The sequence below is a fragment of the Panthera uncia genome, chromosome D4, assembly GCF_023721935.1.
Source record: "Panthera uncia isolate 11264 chromosome D4, Puncia_PCG_1.0, whole genome shotgun sequence".
In the NCBI taxonomy this organism is placed as follows: domain Eukaryota; kingdom Metazoa; phylum Chordata; class Mammalia; order Carnivora; family Felidae; genus Panthera; species Panthera uncia.
This window is the reverse complement of record NC_064807.1, coordinates 66,197,812-66,225,289: the sequence shown is the minus strand read 5'-3', so window position 1 is coordinate 66,225,289 and position 27,478 is coordinate 66,197,812. Positions and strand designations below refer to the sequence as shown.

Here is a 27,478-nt window from a genome sequence, read left to right as displayed (position 1 = left end):
CAGAAAAAAAAAAAAATCACAAAGCTCCTTACAACATTTTTCTGCTAATTCCTAACAGCATATGGACTTCCCCCATTGGGCAGACTGTATCGAGACCCACACTGTAAAGAGAAAAAGGTAGCATGACCAAAAGTTCATGGTGTTTTCCCTAGGTTGACTGAAGAACTATGTTATTCTCATTCACCTTATTTATCTTGTACCTGGTCTTAGTGTCTTAATTTTTGTTTTAAACACATCACAGTGGCTATTCCTAAAGTCGGCAGTTCCACACAGCGTATCTAGGTAGACAGAAGAAACAAAATAATCTGTTCTTTCGGGAAAATTCAAGGGAGGAGAACAAGGAAATGTCACCACTGGCCTGACTTACAAAGCATATAGCTCAACTTTAAATGACATGGCTGCTGCCCATGTATCGTGCAGCTTCTGAGACCCAAACAAATCTCCTAACTAAACTCTGCTATGCTAGTTTCTTTGTGATTTTATAGAGATGCGTATCTATGTATTTTTCTGTACTGAATGCAGAGACTTGGAAAAAGCGTGATAAAACCAGTCCTATATTTTATAAGGCAGAAGGAACCCAGTAAACACATACACAGAATGCACTTCCTTTTGTTGACAACCTTATGATTTCCCCTTAATGCATTGTTTAGAATAGCAATTATGTGTCATTTCCCATTATCCTACACACAGAACCACCGTTGCTTTTCCTTCCAACAACTGATCGCAGAGAATGTAGAAAGGATTCTTGTGCTGGTGAAACATGTCAAGACTGACAGCCCAGAGCCCAAGAGCCCTGTTTATGTACAGAACCGGTGTGTGGCCAGGCAGCTGGGTGAAGCCTCCCCTCCACCTTCTCTCGGATCCCCTCCCTCCCTCCCTCCCTCCGGGCTGGGAGGGAAAGCAGCTTTGGAAGAACCTTCTTTTCTCAGCCTGTCTCCTCTTGCCAGAGAAGACTGGCTTGCTCTCAAGACTGCAAGCATTTGACCACTGCAAATAACAGTGAGCATGTCAACTAGTTAGTTTTATTCACATCCCTCGCTAGGGAATCGGAAAGCCAAGGACACACTGGTGATTTCCCTGGTTTTATGGATCTCTACTCCCCCCAGGCCTGCAACACATTTTCGGTGCCTGTGTTCACAATGTCCTGGCATCTGCAGTGTGGGAAACCCGAACTGAGAGCCAACAGCCCCACAGCTTCTCCCTATTAAAATGTGCAATTGGATTTCACATGCGTGTTTCAAACACCATTCAAGGCATGATTTACAGGCTACTGTCTAGCCCCACAGCTGTTTTTTCATGCCCCAGACTTAGTCGTTTCTAGGAATCCACCACTCAGCCCCCTAGCAAATAGTCACCCCAGTCTCGAACCTCTTTGGTCATTCCTGGCCATCCAAAACTAGGCAAGACCCACGGCAACGGTTCAAGACAATATTTATTAAACGAATAAACTATTACTCTTTCCATGGAGTTACTCGCTCATGAGAATAGCCCATTTGATGTCTTCTTTCTGTTTACCCGCCTTCTAATCGAGCTTTTTTTTTTTTTAAATCAAATTAAACTAATCATCGCTGACCCATTGATAAAGGTTATTTATATACATTAAAAATGGTGTAGGTCCAATGACTTCTGTGTGGGCCTCACTACGAGAGCTGCCACCAAGGGCTTTCACGGTCGCTGTGTTCTTTCTACAGAAGGGAAAAGAAAACACTTTTATATATTGCAAATTATCTTCCTGTGCTCGAATAAAGACAGACTCTCTGTGTTCAGCAGAAAGTTAATATCCTACCATCATGTTTCTGCAACCACCCACCTCAAGGTCCTGACCTCATCTTCCAAGAATCTGAAATCACTCCCCAAAAAGGTTAGACCTCAGGCTTAGGGTTATGGTTGGTTCAAAACCATGCTGACAGTCTCCTCTATATGTTTGGTCTTAAGCTGTCAGAGGACCAGAATCATTCTGTGTTCATTTATCCTTCTTCCATGCCCAGTGCAGCTTCTTGGCAGAGTAAGGTCTCGGGTACAGTGAGGGATCTGTGGGATTCCCTTGCCCTGTGACTGAGGCCCACCTTTCAAGGGAGGAGGACAAAGGGGAAAAAAAGGCGTGCCATTGAGACAAAGGTCCCAGGAAAAGCCCTTGCTGGAAATGGGGTGTGGACGGATCAATTTCACCCAAATGGCTCCGCAGGTATAGCATCCATTTCATATGAACACACTTAATTAAAAACCATGTTAATAAATATCCTACAATTTACGTCCAATGATATTTTGCCCTTTGTTGTGGCGTACCAATCTCTTCTGATGAAGAGAATCTCAAGGTCCTATTTCACATGTGCTCCCTGCCTCATCCCCCGCCCCCCACCCCCAGTTCTGAGACTCCAAGTTTTCCAAGAAAACAACAACAATATGCACCAGACTTCCTCCTATACTTTAAACTAATACACAGCAATTGAGAAGATTCACTTTATTACAAGCCACAGTCATAATAACAAAGCCTATCCTTGTTAAACCAAAGTCCTTTAAGACAGGAATACCGGTAAGGAGCACTTGTGTTTAACACAGCATTTGATGACTGAAAAGGCGAGGCCACCAAGTTCCCTAACTCAATAAAGGCAGCTCTAGTCTCGGAACTCCCCTTCCCTTCTCCTTCCACAACTGTCTTTCTGCAGACCTGACGAAGGAAGATTATTCGTTGATTCTTGATAAGCTGATAATCAGACCACGTTGACAAGGTGGGCTGTCAGATCTGCAGGTTACCTGAAGAGACTATCTTTTTAAACCTTTAGATAACTCCAAATTCATACTTGTTAGAAATGGCCCCAAAGGCCAAAAGTGCAATGAAAGGATGAAAATCACAGCAATGAAATGACCATTTATTAAATGCCCACCATGTGTCAGATGTGCTGGGCGTTTAATGCGTGTGCCTTTTCTCCTTAATCTCTCAAGATAATCAGTGGAGGGAGTATCGTTATCCGATTCTATGTGCATGCAGAAGACTGCCCAGGAAAACACAACTGGCATTGAGAGAAGTCAGACTCAAAGCCAAGCCTTTGTTGCAAAGAGCCCATGAACTTTCCTTCCAGTCCCACTAAGCTCCTTCCAAGAATGAAACAGTAGACCTTGGGAACAGTTCGTTCCCAGACTGGGAGGAACTCGAGCTGGTAGTAGATGTCTGGTTACTGGAGGTGCTGCAAAGGGGATTCGAGCACGAGAGGCAGGGAAGGAGCAGCTCTCAGGTCTTCCACATCCCTGAGAATCTGCATACTTCCTGCTGTCCTAAGCACCTGATTCCGCAGTCACCTGAGGTAAAGCCGAACGACCAAAACGCCTCTGTTTTTCTTGGTCTGGTCAAAACAATAAACCAGCCTTTTGCTCCACCCACACCCTACAGCTTTGGGTACGCGGCCAGTGAGGAGTCCTCCATGGCTTCCTGTATTTCTTCTGAAGCTCCAAGCCTGGGCAGTTAGACCCTCCTCCCAACTGCTACTTCCTCAACATCCTCTGGCTCTAAGAAATCACATTACCCCCAAATTATCCTGTGACGGAATCAGACATACTTGCCCCATCCACTCCCCCTTCCCTCTCCTCCTCTGTGTCCTGTAGAGTGGAGAGGGGCACCCAGACATACTTCATGGGTTTTGTTTTTGTTTTGCTCTTTGAAACAAGACGGGACATAAGTAAGTAACTAAGTAAACAACGAAATAAGTCTGCCTGGCGTCCTATCCACTTTCTTGCTTGCAACCACACGGAAGACTCCAACGCTAGTCCATCCACACAGCCAACACTCGCGTGAGTCTAGACTGACATTTCTGCCGTGGCACCAGACACTCACCGAGGGCACTTCACCTTCCCACTCCAATTTCTCTATGGTTTCAACCTTTCCACATTTCTTCCTTCACTTGAACCGTCAGGTTTTTGTATACGATTTTCCTCTAGAAAGAATGACTGGCAATTGATCCCAGCCCTCCTCAACCTTAGGTGGTTAGCTGGGGCTTGGGAGCCCAACATTACCATTAGAGTCTTCTACTTCTTCGGCAGGGGTGGCTTTCTGGGAGGAGTGGTGAGCGTGTGAGGAGAGCAGACTGACAATCCGTGGCCTGGGGAGGGTCAGGGCTTTTCCGTGGACCTTGAGGGAGTGTTCCTTCAACTGGCTGATTGTCATGGTGGAAAACGAGCACCAAGAACACTTGTAGGCATGTTCACCTGGAAGACGATGGCGGGAAGGGGCAGAACACGAAAAAGAGGGAAGGGTATAAGGTGGGGTGGAAAACAAAATGACATAGTTAAGTCACGCGAGAGAAGAGAGAAGTATCTCTGCAACTTCATGGTCTAAGAAGCCCTCACGGACCAACTACCTGCCCCTTCCCACAAACACAACACTGCTCTGGGATTGAAACTCTTCAATGAGTTCTGGGATCAAGTGACCTGGTCCCTCTTCATTTCGTGCTCTACTTACAGGGATGAGCCTATGAACTGATTCCCCAACAGGGAGTGAAACCAAATGCCCATGATCCCTCCTTCAAAAAGGTGTCCCGGTCTCTCGTTCTCCCTCTCTCCACTTGAAAGGACCATGTTGGCTTTCATTCCAGGGCGCTTTTTATCATCTGCAGAATATAATATGCTTAATTCTTACTCCAAGAGCCTATCAGGGGCTTTCCAAGCACAAGGTAACTAAGCACAAACTCTGTTGTGCTATTTTCATTCTTTACATCTTTGCTGACTATACACCTCCTCAATTCCACACATCCTAGTTTTTTAGGGGTTTTTTTGTTTGTTTTTGTACCAGTTCATAAACCTCAGCATAAAACTCCATGTTCCTACCTGATCAATAGTGCAGAAATGAGTAAAAATAAGTCATTTCTTTTTTTCTTTAAGTTTTATTTATTTATTTTGAGGAGAGGAGAGGGGAGAGAGAGAGAGAGAGAGAGAGTAAGAGAGCATGCATGCATGGGGAAAGGGCAGAGAGAAAGGAGAGGGAGAGAATCCCAAGCAGGCTCCACACTGTCAGTGCGGCACCCAACACAGGGCTTATTCTCATGAACCATGAGATCATGACCTGAGCCAAAATTAAGGGTTAGATGCATAACTGACTGAGCCACCCAGGCGCCTGAAGTCATTTCTTTAAAAGAGAGAAAGATAGTTGTATATGTATAAACGTGTGTGTGTTTATCTCCAATATTCTTCTATAAACAGGACATTTCAGTAAAAGTAGGCATTTTTAATTATTTTTATACCACTGAACTATGGCACAGATTACTACGATCCAACGAGACAATGATTTACCTTTGCCCCAAGTCAGCTTTTAAATTAACCACATTTTAAAAAGCCAGGCTGTGAAACGGGCATGCTTATGTTGTCGGACAAACACTGGTTACATGGACTCAGAAAGCAATTTTGTTTTCTTATGACAATAGGCTTAGAATGCTCACGTTTGCAGCTAGATAGCTGCACTTCTCAGAGTTCCTATTAAGAAAATATTCTTTAATTTTCTTTAATGTTTATTTCTGAGAGACAGAGAGAGACAGAGTGCAAGAAGGGAAGAGGCAGAGAGAGGGAGGGAGACACAGAATCTGAAGCAGGCTCCAGGCTCTGAGCTGTCGGCACAGGGCCTGACACGGGGCCCGAACTCACAAACCGTGAGATCATGACCTGAGCTGAAATCGGATACTTAACCGACTGAGCCACCCAGATGGCCCTAGAAAATACCCTTTAATACATAGGGATTTCCAGGAGTATGGAAACAATTAAGTAAACACCAACACAGCTTCTTGATGAATGATCATTCATTAAAATAAATTCTTGAAGAATTTATAAATATTTTAAAGGGTGGAATATATAAGAATTTATAATATAAAAAGCAGCAAAAAATAAAATGCTGGCACTCAGAAAAACAAATAAAAAGGCACAATATATTGTAGATTAAGTTATAATCACAACTGTTAAAAAATCATTATAGAGGTTGAAAGGAAATGTTATCAAATGTTAACAACAGTGGTCTTCAGATAATAAGATTATGGGTGACTGGCTATTTCTTTCATTTCCAAAATTTCTCTAATGAGCATGAGTTTTTCCACATTTATTTTTAAGGTGAAGTTTTAAAACCGGAGGAGAGGAAAGAGAAGGAAGAGGAGGGAAAAAAAGGAGCAGAAAAGACCTCTAGCAATGAAAGTCTTGCAGGCCAGTGGAAACGACCTGTGGACAGATGAGAAGGGAAACCCCTGCCCCTGCTTGTACTGAGCTCAGGCGGTTGCTTCCCGGCCACCTTGAAAATCACTAAGTGGTTTCCCACGTGAAGTGAGCACAGCATCTCCAATTCTGCCTTAAGCCTCTGCTTTACCGCTGATGACTCCCAGAGCATGTACGGCCAAGAAAGCCTTGAAGAGAACTACGGAGAACCTTGAGTGACGCAACGAGCTATAGCCCAAGGCAGAGGAGAAGTTCACAGTCAGATGACCCAAACAAGAACATCAGTCACTTGTCGCCCCAGCTGTTATCCAGGAGTCAGGATAATGGCGGCTTGTGAACAATGGTGTTTATTACTATGATAAATACGAATATATATAATATCAATTACAAAATAATATACACATGTAGATGTTCATATATATTAATGACTGTATTATAACACTATTGCCTTCCTTAGTCCATTTAAAAAATTTTTAATGCAAGCCTGCCACATGAACCTGGTTGGGTAGTTGCAAGTAGGACATCATAAAAAGAGAATTCAAACCCAGATTATCCGATCAGACTATAGGATTTCCACCCTTTAAAATAAAACAATCCATCCAGAATAGACAAGAGGAGTCAAGAGTTCTGGAAAACGTGTTTGGCTTTCTCTAAGTCAAGCCACTCTCAGTGGCTAAAAGCCATGCCATGGGCACCAAGGTTCCAAGGTGTGCAGAGAAACAAATTACACTGCGTCCCCACCCCACTTCCCGCTTTCTGAAGGCTTCCTTCTCGCCAACCAGTGAGTACAGAAGGCCAGTCTGCTTGGTCAGCTCAGTGCCCCGGAGTCAGCAGGCAGCCTCTGGCACTCTTTTCAAGTCCTTCCCACAGGCCAAATCATTTACCCAACTCCCACTGCTTAAAGTGCTTTTGACAAGGAGACCTATGAGAAAAACTCCCCAGGATGGTGTCCCAACTGAATAATTTACAATATACACACATTAGGAAGTAGTGGTTTGAACCCTGAAGCTTCTTACTCCATAGCCTTTAGGAGAATTTTCCTGAAAATATAAAAATACTAACAGACGAACCGAAGTCCATATAGCCAGTCTCCCCATCCCATCCGCAGCCCAGTGGGGCGTAGGGCAGCTGGATGGCCTCAGTGGCTTTACTCCATTAAGCCAGACCAACAGGACCCAACACCAGGAAAGGTGGTCCAAACCTGAGAGGGCCACGGGGTGCTGTGGAGCTGGGCTTCTGCGAGTGACTGACGACACCACAGAGAGGCCCCCAGACCCCACTCCACTGCCTTTCCTGCAGGACACCTCTTTCCTCTCTTGGCTGAGCTCTGATTTGCTACCTGTGGGCATCCTCCATCACATGCAAAAAAGAGAGAACAGCAGCATCTTGTCAGTGATAAGGATGTAGGTTTTTGTTCTGGAGTCAAATTATTAGTGAATGATCTATATGGCCTTGAATAGGTCACTTAATTTTGAGTCTCTGTATCCTCATATGACACGAAGGGTGATAACACCACCTACCCTTTAGGACTGTCATGAGGATTAAATAGTATGATGAATATAGCATGCTTAGTGCAGAGCCTGGCAGGTGAGGGATGCCCATGAGGCAAGCGCAATGAGATGGAACAACAGAGTTACAGAGACCAACAAAGTTCCTGGACACTCATGACCCACAGTCATTTCTTATCTGATGTACAGCAACATATCAATGGGCATCTCGTGAGAAATCTCACATGTCTTGAGTACTTTGTCCCTCTGAACTTCCTCAAGATTATACTTTTATTTTAGTTGGGAATTATCTTTAGTGGATGTAACAATTCACGCATTTCCATTAGAAGGGCTGGGTGATTTAGAAATTCCTCTAAAAACCAAAACCTGTTAATAGCATTAATCAACTATGACATGGGTGACGTGGGCTTGGTAGCATTTTGGTTTTGGGTGATTCTATAAGTTTTCTTTGTGTTTCTTCATTAGATTAAAATAGAAATGAGCACGCAACCACGTCAAGAAAACCTTCTCATGTGTGGGACAGGAGACTGAATTTCACTCAGGGAAGACCACTGGATTTCCAATTCAGAGAACCTGTGCATCAGGGAGCCTAACTCACCAGCATGAGCTTTGAGTATATGTGTTTTCAGCCGGCTGTTATAGGAGGACTTGAAGGAGCAGAGTTTGCATCGGAATGGTTTATGGTGTCCGTGGTGGGTTTGCATGTGGCGATCCAAACTAGATGTGGCAGAGAAACAGAAGAGAAAGAAAAATGACAGGATTATCAATTACGTGTATTTTCTCACTGCCCTTTTCTAGCAGTCCCATTTCTAAGGTGTTCAAAGTCATTTTGTTACTTTCCAAGGGCAATGCTTACCCAAAACAACAACAAAAATGGCAAGAGTGGCCGCACCTGTTCCAAAGGGAGGGGAGGCTAAGGGAAGGAAGAGATCAAGAGCCTTTTTGGATTGAGAGACCTGGCAGTGCAAACAGGCCATAGTAAACCCTCATTTTCCCTTCTCTAGAAGCATGTAGAATTGGAAGAGGGCATCCGAAGACAAAAGGTAAAATATGGAGCATTCAAGTTTTCTGCCAAGTCAGTGAGGAGTACCTATCAAATAGTCCTTTAACTTATTTCCAAAAAAAAAAGGAGTTAGAGAAAGTTTGCATTTAAAAAGGACTTTCTTTTTAAACCTCAGCCCTACATCCATGGGGAACACTCAAGAGGGGAAGGGAAGTGTCAAAGTACTTGAGCTACTTGCAACGGACTGTCATGTTTCCAACGCCTTTGTAAATATGGAGGCAAAGTGCAGGTGTGTTTGAAGAAAGTCATGTGACCCAAAGGCCCAGTCATCCCTTCTGATAAACAAAACCATGTTCACTGTACCTCAGTCTTCCAGAGCAACTTATAAAGAAGTTATTTAATTATAGTGAACTCCCAGTATTTCATAATGATTGCTAAAAAAATAATAAATCTACCAAATGAGGTGTGGGAAGAAGTTCTAATTTGTACCAGTGCCCCAGAGAACTAGGTTCCCTTCTAAATGACTCACATGGGATCAGTGCTGCTTACCATTTAAACACATAATGTTCTCCTGAGCTCCAGAGCAGCACTTTCAACTGCCTCCGGACCTCTCCCTCTGGGTGTCCTTCAGCTTCCTTAAACTCAACTAGCCCTAAACAAAGCCATCGGTTTTTCTCCTCCAAAACTAACGCTCTTCCTCATTTCCTTGCTTCTATAGAGGACACGACTGTTCTCAGTCAACCAGACTGAACCCCTAGGTGCCCTCTGTACTTTATTTTGTCTCTCATCCCTCACTCCCTGCATGAAGGCAATTTGTCCAAGTCATGAAGATCCGACTTCCTTTAACCATTCCCAAAGTCCCATCCGAACTTCTTGGATCAGCTACTATGACTGCCTTCTAATTGCTCTCTCCCGTCTTTTTTTCAACTCAAGAGCATGAGCTATGGAGTCAGGCCGGTTGGGATCAAACCCCAGCTAAGGCTTATAAACCGTGTGGCCTTGGCAAGTTACATAAACCTCCTCACTTTTCTTACCCACAAAATGGAGACGGTCATGGGACGACACCTCGCTAGGCTGATTTAAGAATAAAGTGAGATAATACCTGAAGGCACTTAGCGTGCTGCCTGACACACAGGAAGGCTCAGTAAATGTTAGCAATTATGACTTACTCCTTTCAGAGACTTCCTTTTGCCAGTACCATAAATGACAAAGTATTATTTCCACATTCGAAGACTCCAAATATGGTCTCTACTCAAGTATTCAAACTTTATCTTCCATTACTCTTTTACCTAGAACTTACACATTAGTGACATTGGACCGCCAGCTGGGCCCCCACGAGCCTCACACTCTGCTCCACAGCCTTATGCTCTCATCCCTTCCTCCAGGTTGCACATCCCTTCCGAACTCTTCAAGTCCTGTCTTCCTACTTTAAGACTCGACTCAAATGCTCCCTACTCCGTAAAACCTTCCCGATTCTTCCACAGTGGGTGGATCACTTCCCTTCTTTGAAGCTTCATAGCATTTTATTACTGTATTTTTGAAAGATATGTGCCTTATTTTGCTGAGTCATTTGTGAGCTCGCTGGCTTGATTTATAACGCAACTAGACCCTAAATTCCCTTAGCGCACTGACCATGGTCTCTTCATCTTTTGTATTCCCCTTTATATCCACCCTCCCAGCGCCCCCAGCACATTGCTTAGCACAGGGCGTATCGGTGTATGCGCTACGATTTGTTGAGATTCTACGGGGTGTCAGAAAGCAGGCTAGATGCTGCTGAATAAATACTTCTTGAACTCGTGAGAGGTACACAGTGGCTCTGATGACACAGATGAACCATGAGGCTCCGTAGAATAAAGAGCCTGTAACCCCTCCTCCCTCTGTAAAAGCATCGCCTCCTCCTCCCTTTCAACAACTAACTGCACTTTATCTTTTTGAGAAGCAAACAGCCCAACATTTATTTTAATTATCGTAAAAACAAACAGCAGGTCAGTCTCGCAATCGGTCACCGCCATCCAAGACGGTGGGACACATTGTTGCACGTGTACCTCTCTTACACAGTTCAAAGACAAAGGCAACAAACGGTGGCTGCTTCTCAGAACCATCGCTTTTCCCATCACCCCCAAAAGCCTTACACAACACCCCAAATCTACAATTCCAAAGCTGTGATGGGCCTCGGGCAGCTCCTTCTCCTCCTCACTGGCCCTGTCCTTCAAGCATCCCTTTGGCATCAGTAACTTCTTTACTTTTCAAGATCTTTTTCAAGATCAAGCAATGATCCTTTGGTCACATGGGTCGACAGTCCTAATTTTACCTCCTTAGGCCACTCAGTTTCCCAAATGGAACTTTATTTCCTCAACTGATGATTAGTTTCTGGGTGAATGTCTGACAGATACACCAGGACATTTGTCTACTTTCTGGTCTTCCCTCTTGTAAATCATAGCAGTGCCTCCAAAATACTCATTTAAAAAACGCCTGTATTTGCCAGGCGTAGTTAATGTTAGGTAACCTCCTACTCTCAGTCCCATTTGACAGACGAGGTGACTGAGGCTCAAGGGAACGTAACCAACGACACAGCAGGCACAAACCTTGAGCGGGGCTTTCTGACTCCTCCAAGCCTCTCCTGCTCTAGCTTAGCCGAGCACTAGCTGACCGCTACGGCATCTCCTCCCCGTCACCCGCTTGCGACCACTCGATAGCACTTACTTGTGCCTGAAAGCGGAAACAAAGGAGCAATACTGGCAGCTGTACTTGTCCTCGCGGGTAAACATGGCCAGGGCCAGATGGCTCCTCTCATGAGAACGCAGCCCCTGCATGGACATCAGGACTCTGTCACATTGACTACAATGGTATCCCCCCGGCCGGGTTTCATCCTCCAACATTCCATCAAGCAAGCAGTGTTCACCATCCACCCGGTCCACCAGGGCGCCAGTGGCATCTTTGGCTGCTTCCAATCCATCCAGGAACAAGTGGGAGGGGTCTTCGGCCTCCTGCTAAGAGAACCACACACACACACATGCCCCACCAACAAAATAAATATCCAGCATCATCGTCTCCAGCTCTCCTCCTCTCCCTTCATTCTCCCAAACTCCTCAGGACTTCCTGGTAAAGCTTCCTCCCCTGCCTCTCCAGCTCCCCCTAGAGGGAGGGCAAACCCGACTGCCACTCTTCATGCAGTGCTGGTGATCTGAGGACACGGCTGCTACTGCCTGGGAAGCATGAGAGAGGGGCTCTCCCAACTGTGGAGACAGTTCACTCACTTATCTCCCATCTTAAAAAGAACACACTGCAATCCCACTCGAACCGACAGAAGGCAGGGTTAGGGTGATGGCTCAGAGAAAAGAAAGGAAGGAAGAAAGGAGAGGGAAAAAAGCAGAGCAGTCTGGGCATCTAGGAGCCGTGGGCCCCCCCTTAGAAGTGAAGGAAAGGGCAGGATCCTGCCCCTCGCCATCCGTGCTCACCCCCACCCTGCGGAGGGTGACTTCAGCCACTGACTGAAGGCTGCTGTCTGATCCACCGAAAAAATTAAGGAGCAGCCTGGTTCGAAGTCACTCGTGTTTGGAGGTGACTCCGTGGGTTACTGATTACACACGAAGAGCTGCTCTGTCTCCCTCGAGTGAGTCCAGGAAACAAGCCTGGAACACACCGAGGTGGCGTGGAAGAAGTGGACCGCCGTCGCCCCTGGGCGCCACCGTTCTGCGGACAGCCAGCGGGCTTCAGTCTTCAGTGAAGAAAAGCAGAGACTTTATACGTCCATGCTACGTGGGCAAAATAGGACACAAGATCAAGAAGGGCAGATTTCACGTATCTAGAGAGAAAGAGCAGAGTCCTGAACTCACTAACTTCTCTGCTCAAAAATACGCGCTTCGCCACGTCCCGGAAGGCAGGGGTGGTGGCATGGCTCCCGAAACGGGGGCTGCTATTTAGGATTACGACGTTCAAAACGGGCGGCCTAGTGAAGGTCAGGGGGAGCAGGGGAGGCACTGGTCAGCGACAAACCGGGAAAGGGAACGAAGACAAATCGGGTCAAGGGGTTCTCGGGGCCTGCTGTGACTGGGGGGGCTTTTGGTTTTAGACTTCACGTTTCTTACACTCCTCAGAGGACCCAGGGTAAGAAGTAAAGGATTCTCCTGGGCTCTCTGCACCGTCAGCCAGATGAGAACAGTTAAGAAGTCACGCAGTGGGAGGAGCAGAAGATGATGGGAACAGGACCCACTTGATTCCTTTCAAGAGCTCGGGCAACTTGGAAGAGCAAACACCTAATGGCACTAAATGCAGAACAGAAGGGCGACCCAAAGCCTCCTGTACCGAGAGGCCCGGATCTTCCGTTTCCACCAAACTATCCGCGTGGAAGGGAACCAGATCGAAACGCGACCAGGTCGAGACACGTAAGATGAAGAAGGTCCAACCTGCAAAAGAATCAAAACAAGCCAGACCGATCCAAGCACAGCTCAGGAATGCCCACATTCTGGGCCGCCCTTTCCTGAGCTGCTTTGAGCAACGGGGTTAATAAGTAACTCGAATGGCTCACACACAAGAGCGCTCATCCAGACCCCCCCGCCCCAGTTCTCACCTTCACGGCGGCGGACACGGCCGGGACACTGCCGTACTGGACGTGTTTCCGGAGATGATTGCAGATGGCTCGGAGCGTCGGGTGCACTTCCACACAGAATTTACACTTGTAGCCCACCACCTTCCTCTCCTTGATCTTTGGCACCTCTTCTAAGTGACCAAAAGGCTGGTAAAATACAGTGGTAGCCATCAGTACTCCGAGCCCTCCCTCAAATGCCGGCATTTATTCTCGTAGCGTACTAGCAGATTTTATTTCAAAGCGGATTAGCAGGTTAAAAACCAAGGGAGAAATATGTGAGTATTTTTACATAACGAATTCGTCAGAGTCGTGGCACACTGCCTACTATGCAAAGTCTCCGGAACCCAAATATGTTACAGCTTGTGAGTAGAGAAGATTTCTGTGGAGAAGCCTCATCGTCACTGCCACCAGGTTATCTGCTTTTGAGACCAATTTCAACTACGCAGGTGAGACGTTGCACAGCTGCGCCATTAGTGAACTTCTTGACCAAGACAAACAAACAAACAAAAATCTACTCCTGGAGATGTTAGGTTCATGTAGCCGACACTGCAGACCAAAACATGGCTGAGAGGTGCTAGTGACACCAAGAGACGGCCCACAGCTGCCTTAGAGAGCGAGCGTTGTCGTGTAACTAGGCCTCAGATAAGGCTACTTGGCAGAAGGAAATACAGAGAAACCACCCCGACCCTCCCCTGGGGAGCCTCGGGATGGGGGAGCAGGGAGGGGAACAGGCCGTGGGGAAGGGTGAGCACAGAATGGGGGATAATCAGGCTCGAAACGTTTAATTGACTTATTGAGCTCTCTGGCAAGCTAAGTCACTAGGAAGCCTGTAGCAGTCTGGCTGGCAACGAAGAAGTGCATGTGGGCACCAGTGATGAGAGGCCTCCTGGGGGAAGGGAAATCAAAACATATCCTTACCCTCTCTTGTTTGAAATCTGCAAAAGCACCATCTGCATATTTCTGCTTGCTCAAAAGCTGTTTCCTCCTCTCCTGACGTTTGGCACGCTTCTGGAATTCCTCATTGTGAATGTTCAAGTGTGAGGTCAGCTCCGCTGTGCTTTGCAGTTTGCTATCACAGTGCTTACACTGGTAGGCGGGGCTCTGCAAGCGGGGGCCGCTGCCCAGAATGACGAAGTCCCTCTTCAGGTCCCGACTGTGGTGGTCAGTGTAATGCATACACAGCAGCTCCGCCGTGCTGAAAGACAGCTTGAAGCACTTGACGCAGCGGAACGGGAGCCACTCGATCTCCTGGGCCTCGCCTCCCTCCACCTCGGCTTTCTCGAAGCTGCCTCTCTCCTCCTCTTCCATCAGCAGCGGCTTCTCGTGCTCGTCGGCATAGACGGCGGTGAAGTAGCCGCCCAGCTTGCTGGCGTGCTGCTTCTTGGGGAACACCCCCGGGTGGCGCTTCATGTAATGGGACACGATGCCCTTCTTGCTGAAGGACTGGAAGGAGCACAGGGAGCACTTCTTCTTCTCCACGGCCCGCCGGAGCTCCTCGCTGAGCTGCGGGGAGTCGTCCTTGGGCGGGGACGGGATGATCACCTTGTTGGGCTTGTCGCTGATGGTCCTGGAGGCCGCCAGGCAGTGCGTGTAATAGGCGTCGATGTCGTGGCGCTTCTGGTAGTGGGCCGCCAGCCCTTTGCGGATGGGGTTGGTGTAGGCGCACAGGGCGCACTTGAAGAGGTTGTTCTTGCCCTCGGGCTGGGCTCGCACGTTGTTGTGCTTGATGCGGTAGTGCCTGGCAATGCCCTTCCTCGTGGAGCAGAAGTACTTGCACAGCTGGCAGCGGAACACCGTGTGGGAGACCAGGTGCGAGGTAGAGAAGTGAGACGTGGACATGGGCTCCTCTCCCACCTCCTCCTCGGTGACGGACACCTGGGAGGGGCTCACCTCAGTGGTCATCTCGGGCTCGAGGGAGACTGGCAGCTTCGGGGGCGACTGGGAAAACACATCAAATTCAGGCTGGTTGTGATACTTCTCGTAGTGGATTTTGAGCTTCTCCAAGGTGCCGTGCGTGTACGGACACAGTTTGCAGCGGTAGGCGCCGTAGCCTTGCTTGAAGATCCTGCTCGTCTCCTCCACGTCGTTCTGGGCGATGTCGGCGGACTGCTCCACGTCGTGCACGAAGTCCTCGGCGGTCACCTTGATGGCCGGGTGTCGCTTCTGGTAATGGGTCAGGACGCCGTGGATGCGGGTGTTGATGTACGGGCAATGCCTGCATTTGTAGACGGCGCCCGGGTTGATGTCGATGTCCTGGGCGAAGTCGGCAGCCTTCACCTTCATGCCAGGGTGCTTCTTCCCATAGTGGGTGAGGAGGCCGTGCAGGTTGTTATACTCGGACTGGCACACAGTGCACTGGTATGGGGTGGACGATATGGCAGGGTTGGCGGAGGCCAGCTGGATGCTTTTCTCAGGGGAAAGCCGGGCGTCCTCCGGGCATTCGGCGTCCTGCTCGGGGAGCGGAGCGGGCATACTGTTGTCACAATTCACGGGGCCCACCAGCTCTTCGGACGGAGGGATGACATTCTCGACGGCGTCTTTCTCCTTGATGATATCCAGCAGCACCGACTCGTCACCGTTCATGGCCCAGGGATGGAATGCTTGGTAGTGATTGGTGATGTCCCAGATGGACATGGCCTCGAAAACACAGTCTCGGCATCTGTACGTTTTGGCTTCGGCGGGCATGGTGAGAGAGGGAGGGGATGGGTCGGGCCCAGCCCAGAGTTTGGTAGCCATGTAAGTATAGTCAACATAGTGCTCCGGATGCCTCCTCTGGTAATGTAGGAGCAAACCGCTGGGCTCTGTGTGGGAGTAGATGCACCACTCGCAGTGGTAGCCAGCTTCTATCGAGCCGTCTAGAAATGCCCACCGCATGATGGACGTGACTGTGGCCTTCAGGGCAGGGTGGTCTTTCTTGATATGCTTCCTCAGTGCATAGAAGTAGGGGGAGGTATACGAGCACTGCCTACACTTGAGTGCTCGCAGTTTGGTTTTGTCCCGCTCCACGGCAGAGGGGGCGACAAGCACACAGCTGGCAGGCTTCTTCTGGTTGCGGTCACAGAGGCTTCGGATGGTGGCCGTGTGTTGCCGGATCACGTCCGCGTTGGCCTTGAAGTCTCGGTGCTTCTTCTGATAGTGAATGAGTACACCTTTGACCGTCCGGTTCCCGTAATCACAGTGCTGGCAAAAGAACATCTCATTCTCCACAGGAGGGCCGTCTCTCTCAGAGCTGCTTCGGTTCAGCTGTTGCATGGGGGCGGGTGGCCGGGGGGAGCCTTGGGGCCCCTCGGACCCTCTCATCATTGCAGCTGTGGGAGGAGCCTGTCTGATATATTTGGCAGTAACCTTTATTTCTGGGTGTCTTTTCTGGTAGTGGACAAGCACTCCCACAACTGACCGATTGCTGTAGGAACAGTGTTTGCAGTAGTAAAGCTCAGTACTGAGGTCTGGTGGCGGGGGTTGTGGGGGGGGTGGGGAACCCATGTTGGACATTTTGGGAGACATTGGAGCACCCACCTCAAATGATAATTGAGAAAGGGCAGAGCCCCTGTCCACAGACACCATTCGCATGGTTTTCTGGATCCTAAAGTAGGAAGCCTTTTCTTCAGGGTGTTTCTTCTGATAATGAACCAAGACAGAATGCATGTTGGGGCTTGCGAACGAGCAAACGTCACAATCGTAAACGACAACAGTGTTAACTGAGGGGTCCTTCTGATTTTCACATTCTGGAGTAAAGGTCTTTGAAGGAGTGCTTTTATTAAATGTAGCTGGCAGACCGCCACCGCGAGCCACGGGAGTGGAAGTCGCCATGCTCTTGGGGGCCGAATTCAGAATCTCCCTCAGCGTCTGGGATTCCGTACTCAGCCCTTCCTGCTGCTCCACGACGTAGCTGGAAAATATCATCGCGTTGTTAATCTTCACCGTGGGATGCATTCTTTGGTAATGTGGCATCAGGCTTCGGACATTCGGGCTCGTGTAGGAGCAAAACCGACACCGGTAGATCAGGTCCGAATGGTCGAAGTTGAGTACATTCATGGCTTCTGGGTGGTGTTCGCCGTAGTGCTGCTGCAGGTCTTCAAAGTTGGTGTAATCGATGTAGCATTCCAGGCACCTGTACACTGCACTGTGATCGTTGGGGTCCAAGATGTACCTAAAGCTGAATTTAATGTACGGGTGCATTCGTTGGTAGTGGGTGCTGACGCTCCGGGCAGATTTGTTGTTAAAGTCACAGTGTTTGCAATAGTAAAGCCTTCCGGAGTCACCAAAGTCTGCGTTCTCGCTATTGTGCTCGGTTCCGTAGATAGGAGTCTGGGTGTTCAGCAGAGCGGTGTTGGCAACCTGGTGATCTTTCATGTTTGTTGAGGAGCCGTAATAATCCTCTTCGTCTTCAGACAGGGTGAGCTCAATCTCCGCGCCGTTGGTGGCGTTGTAATCGTGGGTGACGCTTCTGAAGTTGGGCTCCTTCTGGGGCTCCCCGGCATCTCTCGCCCAGATCTGCTGGGCCGAGAAGGAAGTGGCCACCTCCAGGACTGGCTCCGTCGGCTCTTCCTCCCTGTCCAACTCCACCTCTATCTCCACTTCGTTGTCGTCCTCTTCCTCCTCGTCGTCCTCCACGTTGATCACCGCGTCCTCCTGCTGCTTCGTTTGGTTAATTTTGCTCTGCAGGTTGCTGGCTATCTCGTCAATCCTAGTTCTCTTCTTCACGGGCGATAAGTCGAGGGGAAAGTCATTGGCGAGCTTCCGGGAGGCCTTAGCTACAAAATTGTTCTTGGAGGACAACCCAAGAATTGAGGTCTGGCTTTTCTTCACAGTGTTGCTGGAAGAGGGGTGGCTGTCTGTCTCGCTTTCCAGTGGCAGGCTTGAGGGCTGCCCCTCGAATTTTGGCAAGTTGTCGCAGAACGAGTGTTTGTGCTGCTGATGGACTCGCAGCCCTTTCAGAGTCGTGGTGGAGTAACTACACATGGTGCACTTGTAAGGGTGCAGGGGCGGGGCTGGCACGGGAGGCTGCGGCTGCTGCGTCGGTGCGGGCTGGGGCTGCGGCTGTGCCGGTACCTGGTGCGGCGGCTGTAGCTGCGGTGGCTGCGGCTGGGACGGAGGCGGCGGTGGCGGCGGCGGCGGCGGCGGTGGCTGTTGCTGCTGCAAGGGATCCAGCAGGACTCCCGACTTCCTCCCGTTGATGCTCGAGCCCTCGTAAGACACCACACCTTCATTCAGCGAAGAAGACATGCTCTCACTCTGGGAATTCACGGCATCCCAATCTGACGCTGTACCCGTGTGACACTGTTTGTGAGCGCCGAGTTTTAACGAGCTCTTGCAAGTAAACGGACACTCGTCACATTTATAGACGGCAGTCTTTCCGGACAAGTGGATGTTTTCTATGTGACGGGAGATGCTGCGTCGATGCATAGTGAGGAAAGGACAAAAGGGGCACTGGAACCTATTCATGAACCTTCGGAACGGAATCCCCTTGGTCTCCAACAATTTGTTGCCATCTGAGCCCATCAGCTGCTCCGCAGACATGCCGGAAGTCTGGTGATCCATGGCATTTAAGCCATTCTCGCTGTCTATTTCGTTCAACTCCTCATCAGAACTGGAGTCATTCAGCATGCTGTTAGTTTCCAGGTCGGCAGAGGAGTTGGTCATGTCAGCCATCCCGTAACGCGATCTCTCCGCCAAGTTAACCAGGCCAGAGTTGTGAGGGGACTTCGGCTTCATCTGCGGGTAAGACACGGGTGAAAACTTGGAAGCGGACGAGGAATTGGGTCTCATGATGGAGTTACTGATGGAGCCGCGGAAGTTGGAGACGTTAGCGCTGGGCATCTCCCGGCTGGCAGCATTCATGGACAGATAGGTGGAATTGGAAGTGGGGCTGGGGGCGCTTTTGTTCTGCACTTCGGGGAGGTTCGTCCCTTCTTGCTGCTGTCTGAGGCTGGAGAGGATCTTGACCATACTGCGATGCTTCTTCATCATGTGGTCGCACCAGCGTTCCCGGCGGGGGGTCTGGTAGCTGCACCACTCACAGCAAAAGTTGCCTCGAGACTTGGTCAAAGGCTTGACCATAGACTCCAAGATGCTGCGCTCCACGACCTCTGCCGGCAGTTCTTTGCAGGGGTCCTGCAGAGACACGGGTGGGACCACGGGGTCTGGCATTGGAGCAGGGGCAGGGAGGGGAGCCGTGGTCTCCTTCAAGTTGTTTTTGTGATACATTTTCTGATGCTTAATGATTCTTGCCCTCCTCGGTGACTTGTATGTGCAAAACTGGCAAGAGAAGACCTTTCCAAATCCCTCGTGCATCATGATATTATAATTTAAGGATCCGGGAACAGGGGGTCCTGCCGAACTCCCTTCAGCTTGAGCTCCGTGGACCTTCCTTGTGTGTTCGATGAGGAGGTTTTTTGACCTGAAGTAGCGGACGCAGAACTTGCATTGAAAAAACTTGTTTGTTGGTTTGGGATTAGGGGCAATATGCTGACCGTAATATCCTGGACTGTGGCCATAGTAGCTTCCGGTCCCCAGTGCGGTTGCATTTTGACCTAGAGAGAAAGCAGAAGGTAAATGAGAACAGAAAAGCAAACGAAAGAGAATTAAGAAATTCCATCATGCAAATCAATTTTTCTTTTCAGTTATTCTTCATCAATAAACATCACATTCAAAAGGCCTAACGTCTCGAGATGAGGCCCTGAAGAGTATTAACGAAGCACTGATGAACTAGACATATTGCTTCTCGCAGGTGAAGATACAGCGTTTGGCTTTAGGAACAATACTCACCTCATGGCCATTAATGTTCCCTATAGCTATAAAAACACAAGTTCCACACGCTGCGATATTCATTCTAGAATTTTACCAGACACTCTCTTGTCCTCCAAATCGAAAGGGAACTGAGAAACATAAAGAAGCTGAAAGGGCAATAACCTAGGATGCTCCAGAAGAGAAACATGATGCCCAGACCACAAAAATGGCTCCCAAGGAGCAATAAACTTTGACAAAGCCACACATATCAAGAACCATGGCTACAGGCTAAAAGTAGATGAGCACCATGAAATAAATCGGATATGCCGAGATTCTTCAAGATTTACCTGATAAATCCTCTGCGATCGCAAATTCGTCCTTTATAGAGGAATACTCCACCTCTGTCTGATTACTGGCATTCATGGACCCGGATCGTGGCTCGTTAGCATTGTCTTCAGCAACATCAGTTGGCTGCAGAAATGCCGTGTGGACATCCTGAATGTGCGCCTTGAGATCTTCATAAGACGGGGCTCTGAAGTCACAGCCATCGCACTGAAGCACCTCCATGATCTGGGCCTACCTTCTCACATTAGGAACCTGTGACAGAACAAAGCCTCTTAAGAAATGCACTAACTGCATATCCCAAGTTGATGGGGCTACAAGTCCATTAACGGAAAAAATTCTAACATCGGCAGATTTCCGTTACTGAACTCTGCCAGTTGGAACACTGGCCAAAGACACGCAACCAGAGATAATAGGGACAATGTCCTTGACTCTGTAACTTCAAAGAAGGGGGGAAAGCCCAAATAAACATTTTCCAGTTTGATATAATAAACGTATCTTGAAATGCCATTTGTCAAGGAAACCCTTAAAAGTCTAACCATTTCAGTAGTTTCTGAATTTCTTGACTGAATTCAAATTTCTTGGTAAGTCAATACTGACTTTGATTCTGGCTTGGACCCATTTTTCTTTTGAACTAGACCCTTCTCAGAAGTAAAGAGGATTGTCTGTACAGAAGAAAGGACAAATTTCAATCTTCATTAGCTGTTTTTAAATTTTTTTTTTTTTAACATTTATTTATTTTTGAGACAGAGAGAGACAGAGCATGAACGGGGGAGGGTCAGAGAGAGGGAGACACAGAATCGGAAGCAGGCTCCAGGCTCTGAGCTGTCAGCACAGAGCCCGACACGGGGCTCGAACCCACGGACCGTGAGATCACGACCTGAGCCGAAGTCGGCCACTTAACCAACTGAGCCACCCAGGCGCCCCTCAATCTTCATTAGCTGTTTTAATATTCTAACACATTTCACCACCAAATGGTGAAACAGTATTGAAGTCTTGGAGTGGTGGTAGAGAGAGCTTTTATTATACCTTTTATCATTTGAATACCTTAACTGATATTGGGGTACACCTCTTTCCTCCTTTCCCCAAACAGTTCAGTCGTGTGTGTGTGTGTTTCATAAGCTAAATGGTTATTTTGCTTTTTACTACCTACCAATTATAACCTAACAGCTTCTCCAATCTAATTAGGTCATAAAGTATTTCTCATGAGATTCTCAAACAACCAACTTTATATGACAATCCAGTTTCTAGTTTAAAGTCGCACCTTGGTACCTCGATTTACATTAAGGTAACAGACACAGTTTTGAAGAGGGGCTTCTAAGTCATGACTTTCTCTTTTCCCACTTCTCTCCTTCACAAACATGAAGCGTATGCTTGAACGCAAAAAACTGTGAACCTGATGTAGAGTCAAGCAAAACTTGCCCGGCTCCCTTCATTCTGGTATTCACTGTGTGACTGAAAGACATAGATGGCTTCACATTAATTCAATGGAAAGGCTCACCATTAAGAAGTTAAAAATGTATTAGAAGGTGCAGTTTGCCCTATCTTAATATATACCTTGAGTTGAGATACCCGGTTATTATCTTAATCGGTGAGTTAACTTCATTGGGCTCACCGCAAACTCTACTGAATCACCGTAATCTAGAACCAGATGTCCAAGAACTAAAGCTGTAGCCAAATCTCTCTATACTTTTATTGTACAGCAAGCTTCTACACTTTTCTGGCAAAAGGTAAATTGTTTCTGCAGGGGGAACAAAGTCTAGTGATATGTCAACGTGGAGAAAGGAGCCATTGCGGGCGGATTTTCTATGAAAGAATGCTCCTGCTGATAGCCTGCTAAAATAACTTCTGGCAAGTCGAGCTCTGGACAGACTGAGCTTGCAGAGTGAGACACAGATATTTACCTCCTCTTCTTTCACCCAGCAATTTATCCTTTTTCAATAAACACTGAACTGTGCACCAGAGTCTTTTCAGCTAACTAAGTCTCAATATTCCAGATACACAAGCTTTTATGCCTAAGCACCAACCCAAATTGTGTGGAAGAGGTTGCTATCAGCTCTGGATCAAATTACAGCAGTCACTGAGGCCCCACCCCACTTCTCCTTTCGCACAGTCCATTAGACCTGAAAACAAATTTTTCCATGGTGCAGACGACTCCTGCATTTAGAACACTTCACAGAAAAAAGCAGATCATCCAGTGTGCACTCCCCATCCCCCAAGCCTAGCCCTTTCATCTCAGCCAAACAAGCCACAGCTCTGCTGAATGTGTTTATCACACTTTCAAGAGATATGAGCTCCTGCGTCACTGAAGCTCTAAGACTCACTAAGCTGCCCTAGTCCTCTGAGCTTTAAGGAGCAGCCATTTTAGCTCAGAGCTTCTCCTCCGTGCACAACATGGCTTCTCTGGGATTCTGCTAGGCTGACAATCAGAAATGAGCAGTAGAAGAACAGGCTGGGCTCCTCCTATGCTCTTCTCCTCCCAACAAAGAATGAACTGTTTTCATTGCTTTCCGAAAGGCAGCACCTTTCTCCTCCTCAAATGTCATTCACCAAGATCTCGGAAGGTTCTTTTATCCCATGATTGATAAGCTTGTTCGTTAGTCCCAGCAGAGCACTGGTAATTGCAGGACGATATCCTGGACCAGACCCTGTTCCACAGGAGGATTTGGGGGTGGGTTGGGGGGACCTCCAGAATGCCTTGGCTTCTTGGGAGTCGTCCTTCCACACACAGAAGACATACCATCCGACTCTGCTTGCCAGATTCCAAAGTCTAATGACCTTTGTTAATCACCAGCCAGTCTGTCTGCATCAGCAGACCCTGCCAACAGACACACCCTTCAACACAAAGGCTGTAGCTATTCCTTTTAAAAGAGGTTCTCTGAAAGCTCCATTGTGTAGCCAGAGAGGAAAACAAAATCTCTTCCCTTCAAAACTTCAAGCCTTTAGAAATAATGCAACAAAAGGCTTTCTGCTGTGTGTCTTTCGGAAATTTTGAGACTGGTTTGCACAACATCAACAAAAATTCTGGTCCTGCACAAGGAAAGGAGGGCACCTTCAGCATTGAGTCATCCACCCGGAGATGAAATTCATCTCTCTGTGCAGTTCTCTTAATATCTTGGTGTCTTCTGAAGCTGTTATCAAGGATTCTAACTTCGCTGGATGCAAACACAAACCAACAGCCTCCTTGTTCTGCTACAAAGGAGATTAAAGGGTTAGGAGATCAGAAAAAAAAAAAAAAAAACCCACTGATTTGGAAAAAGAAGAGATGATGAAAGTGATTTCCTAATGGGTTCTAGCTTTAATGTTGTTGCAGTCTCTACCTCAAAAATAGCTCAGAGCCTTAGAAGAGGTTAATCTCCAGGCTGCCGAGAGAACCAGCGTCAGGTACAGCTGAATGGCCCTCAATCTGATGTCTGCATCACGCACGGAAATGAGGACGGAGCCTCCTTTGAAAGCCATTTTGCCTTTGTGTACACATTTCTCCTGAAGACGCTGACAGAAGAAAACAGAAATTTCCAGCAGGGCCTAAACAATCAAAAGAAACAGAAACTTGATGTGCTTATGAGACGGAGGGCACGCACACGTGCAAGAAGTGAGAGCAGGAGGAGAAGAAGGGAATGGGGGAGGCACACAGACAAAGAGAGCCGGACGTGAGGATGACCCATCCATCAACCAGACTATGTTTTCACAGCAGATGGTAATCCTCTGAGAAACCAACAACAAGGAAAGAGATGAGAAGTTAGCTCTGCGTATCTGCCTGTTTCATCCACCCAGCAAGAGGAGCAATACTGAAACACTAAACTAGACACTGATCTGCTACAAAATGATGATTTAAAGCTAAAAGCCCTGATCTCCTACCTACTTACTTCATTTAAAAACACAGTCATAATGAGATTAGCAATACTTTTTTTTTTTTTCCTCACTGACCCAATCAGCAAAAGCAAAAGCAAAAGAGGAAGCTTCAGAACTAACTAAAAAGAAATGCCATTTCAGAAGGTCCTGGGGTGAATCTACAAATCAAACAAGCCCCTCCATCTCCTGCCCCCAATGCAGGATTTCCAGGCCCCTCAAGGTCAAACGGGTGTCAATGACTAGACCCTAACACCACCCTCGATGAAAGCCGCCCTGGTAACATGGATTCATTCTCGAATAACCTAGTGCCTAAGTGATTAATCCTCTCAACACGCACGAAGCCCCTAGACCATTCTAATTATTCATTACTCTTCAGTACTACTTGTTATTGGTGACTGGTTTTGTTCCATTTACATTTCTAGTTTAGGGATTTCAAAAGGTGGGGTTTGGATGAGAAACCCTAAATCCAAATTTCCATATCTGATAAACTCCTAAAGACATATTTAAAGAAAACCCAGAGATCTTGCTCAGGATTTGGAATACACACAGGAGAATGGGGAGAGGGAGTTGCTCCGTCAATTACACTGCCTGCCCACCCACTTTCTGTGCTCAGAACCCCAGGGATACATCATGCCTCCGCGAAGGCGAAAGGGGGCAGCATTCCCACAGCTTGACTGTGTGTCCTTCCGGCTCATGGCCCAGACATACCTGGAGAGGGGGAGGCATCTTTGATGGCTCACAGTGTTCTTCCAACCCAGGTGACCATCAACCCTCGCCCAGGGCAGCTTGACGAACACGCTTCCCTAGGCCTGCATGGCCCAGGAGCAGAAACATGGTCTTCAAGTCAAAATCCCAACTGTCTCCAGGAAGTGCCCAAACTAACATGTGCAGGCCTTACCCAGATCAAACCTGTTCTCTGATGAAGGACTGTTGACCAGAAATAAAGCTGTGAGGCACCACAGCCACGGGGATTCAGTAGCAACTAATTATAACCTTCAAAGCCTTTGAGAAATAGAACCAGAGACACCATAAGGTGCTTTTCCTCTGTCCACTCCAGAAACCTAGTTTCATTTATAAGGCACTGAGCTCCCCAGTTCTCCGGAATCTCAAGTCTGATGAAAGGTTTTAGTTAGCACCTGTTGTTTGTGCTTCTCTTACTTTCCAATGAATGGAAAAACCAATTATCCAAGGCCTGGTAGTGGAATGCATAAACTCTGGAATAGTTCAGCTAGAAAAACAGAAACATCAAGAACCTAAAGATCATTCCACAAATACATTTGCAGATCAGAAAAGGCTGATACAATGAGGTCAAGGAGCTATGGCATGTGTCAGGACATTAACATTTCTAATTATGAGCCCCGGCACTACCATGGTTTGGTAGGAAGGAAGGACTTTCATGCTTAGGCTGAAAAATGGGGGGAAACCACTAATTCATCCACTTGAGAATGTGGGCTGCTGTTCTTAAAGCAAGGCGTATTCTACATCACTACTTATCATTTACCCTTGTCGTGGTCAAAGTGGGAGTTCTAGTAATTTAAAAATCTTTTAAAGCATCTTTACAAACAGGACTGGACTGAGAAATTGACGTAAAACTTCCTTTCAGGACCGAGAACAGTAGTGATAGGATCAAACTGACAAATACAAATATGGAATCTGTGTGTGTGTGTGTGTGTGTGTGTGTAATAATTAATTTTACTGATTTAATTTGACCTCAGAGATGGGTGTGTGCCCTCCAAATTTAACAGGGACTCTGTCTATTAGAGCAGAATCAGCACCTTCCAAGTAAGTCCAAATGATTTATGTACTCCTCCCATGTTCTAGTTAAAAATAAATAAATAAGCCCACAAAATAAACCAACAAAGAACTTCTGACAACAAACTACCTCCATCGATCCCACAGCATTCGGTACTACCATAGATCCTGGCTCACCATGTGGTGTCTTCAAATGTCCTATCAAATGTTTATACTGTTTGCTACATGATCTAAGCAGTTCTGTGTACTCTTGGCAATTCACCACACTAATGAAAGGTTTAACATATCAGGGAGGATAAATAATTAAGGAATTCAGAAGGGAGACACAGCTGTTCTTCAAAACCAAATTTTCAGAAGAGAAAGGATTAATTTGCAATCACATATGTAACCCCCAATATGATACTGAATTTAAATAGTAGCAGAGAAATACCATGAGACCCTGAGTCCTGCCAATGTACGTAGCCTCTGTTCTGTGTGGTCAGCCCGGTCCATCTGTGGACCTCGCACATGAGCGCAAGTCTGAAGCAGGCAATCTGCAGATGAATAGCCCACTCAATCTCTGGCCCACGATGGTACGTTTCAGGGTATCTCTCGCTTCAGCTTTGTTCTGTGTAAAGTTTGCAAGTATCACCGGACATGTTGAGTAATATTTCATAACAGACACCTTTGGGATCATCATTAAAATGAGATGAGCATCTAGGGATACAATCTAAATGACTAAAAAACTGTCAGATATGTAAATAAGAAGCAATTCTGGCTGAGTGACCTGTTATGAAAGCAGGTAGTGAGTGTCTAACACAGAAAGAGATAGTACATACCTTCTGGAGAATTCATGCATTCCTTTGCAATGATATAAGGCTAATTGAGGCCAACAGGCCAATCGGCAGCCTGCCAGCTCTCCTGTCCTTAGAAAAGGAAGCGTGTGATTTGAACAAGGAGATAAAAGAGGAGAGAAGGGACTAGAAAAGAAAGGGAGGAAGCAGGGTGGTATCTCAGTAGCTTTAGACTTCATTGTCTGTGAAGGGGGACCTGCAGTTCGCTAGATAACTCTAATTCTGAGAAGTGTCCTGACAATATTCTCCTTGAGAAACAAAACAAACCAAGACGCCTCCTCACACTAAAATTCTCAAAACACAACCGTGACAAACACGATCTCAGCTCATCTTGTTCTTCCACATGACGGAAAGCCATTCTCGGTGTTGAATGAATTCTCTGAAATGTCATGGGCCCATCAGGAAGTTCCTTGGAAACTTTGAAGCCACTCTTGCCCCCGCACTGAGAACAAGAGATAACGGATTTCTCTCCTGGAGAGCCAGTCCTCACCCAAACGGCAGAGACAGAAAATCACGGTGTTCCTTTATAGACTCTTCAGAATGCTGGCTGGGTTTCTACAGACACTTTTCACACTACAAGAACTCTCATTATAAAAATTGTAAAATTAAAGGGAAGTTGCAGATATGCTGCTGGGTCTTCATTACAGAACTGATTAAGACGCAGAGTAAGCAGAAGCTGCAGTAAAAC

The 27,478-nt window shown here is 47.2% G+C and overlaps 1 protein-coding gene across 4 annotated transcripts in view; it reads right to left on the bottom strand.

Annotated features, from left to right (window-relative positions):
- ZNF462 (zinc finger protein 462) overlaps nt 1–27,478 on the bottom strand; it is a 138,583-nt gene that overhangs the window by 61,701 nt on the left and 49,404 nt on the right. For 2 of the 4 annotated variants that reach the window (XR_007457019.1, XM_049627473.1), the window contains exons 2-7: nt 20,359–20,608; nt 14,201–19,815; nt 13,265–13,429; nt 11,398–11,501; nt 8,290–8,408; nt 4,009–4,200 (exon numbers count right to left, since the gene is read on the bottom strand). Coding sequence is in view for 3 of the 4 variants with exons in the window: in XM_049627473.1 (XP_049483430.1) it covers nt 4,009–4,200; nt 8,290–8,408; nt 11,398–11,501; nt 13,265–13,429; nt 14,201–19,815; nt 20,359–20,578 (6,415 nt within the window). In the remaining variant the exon portion in view is untranslated. Of the gene's footprint in view, nt 1–1,488; nt 1,686–4,008; nt 4,201–8,289; nt 8,409–11,397; nt 11,502–13,264; nt 13,430–14,200; nt 19,816–20,358; nt 22,932–27,478 lie in introns of those variants that run through there. The other 2 variants (XM_049627499.1, XM_049627484.1) reach the window with 2 other exon arrangements.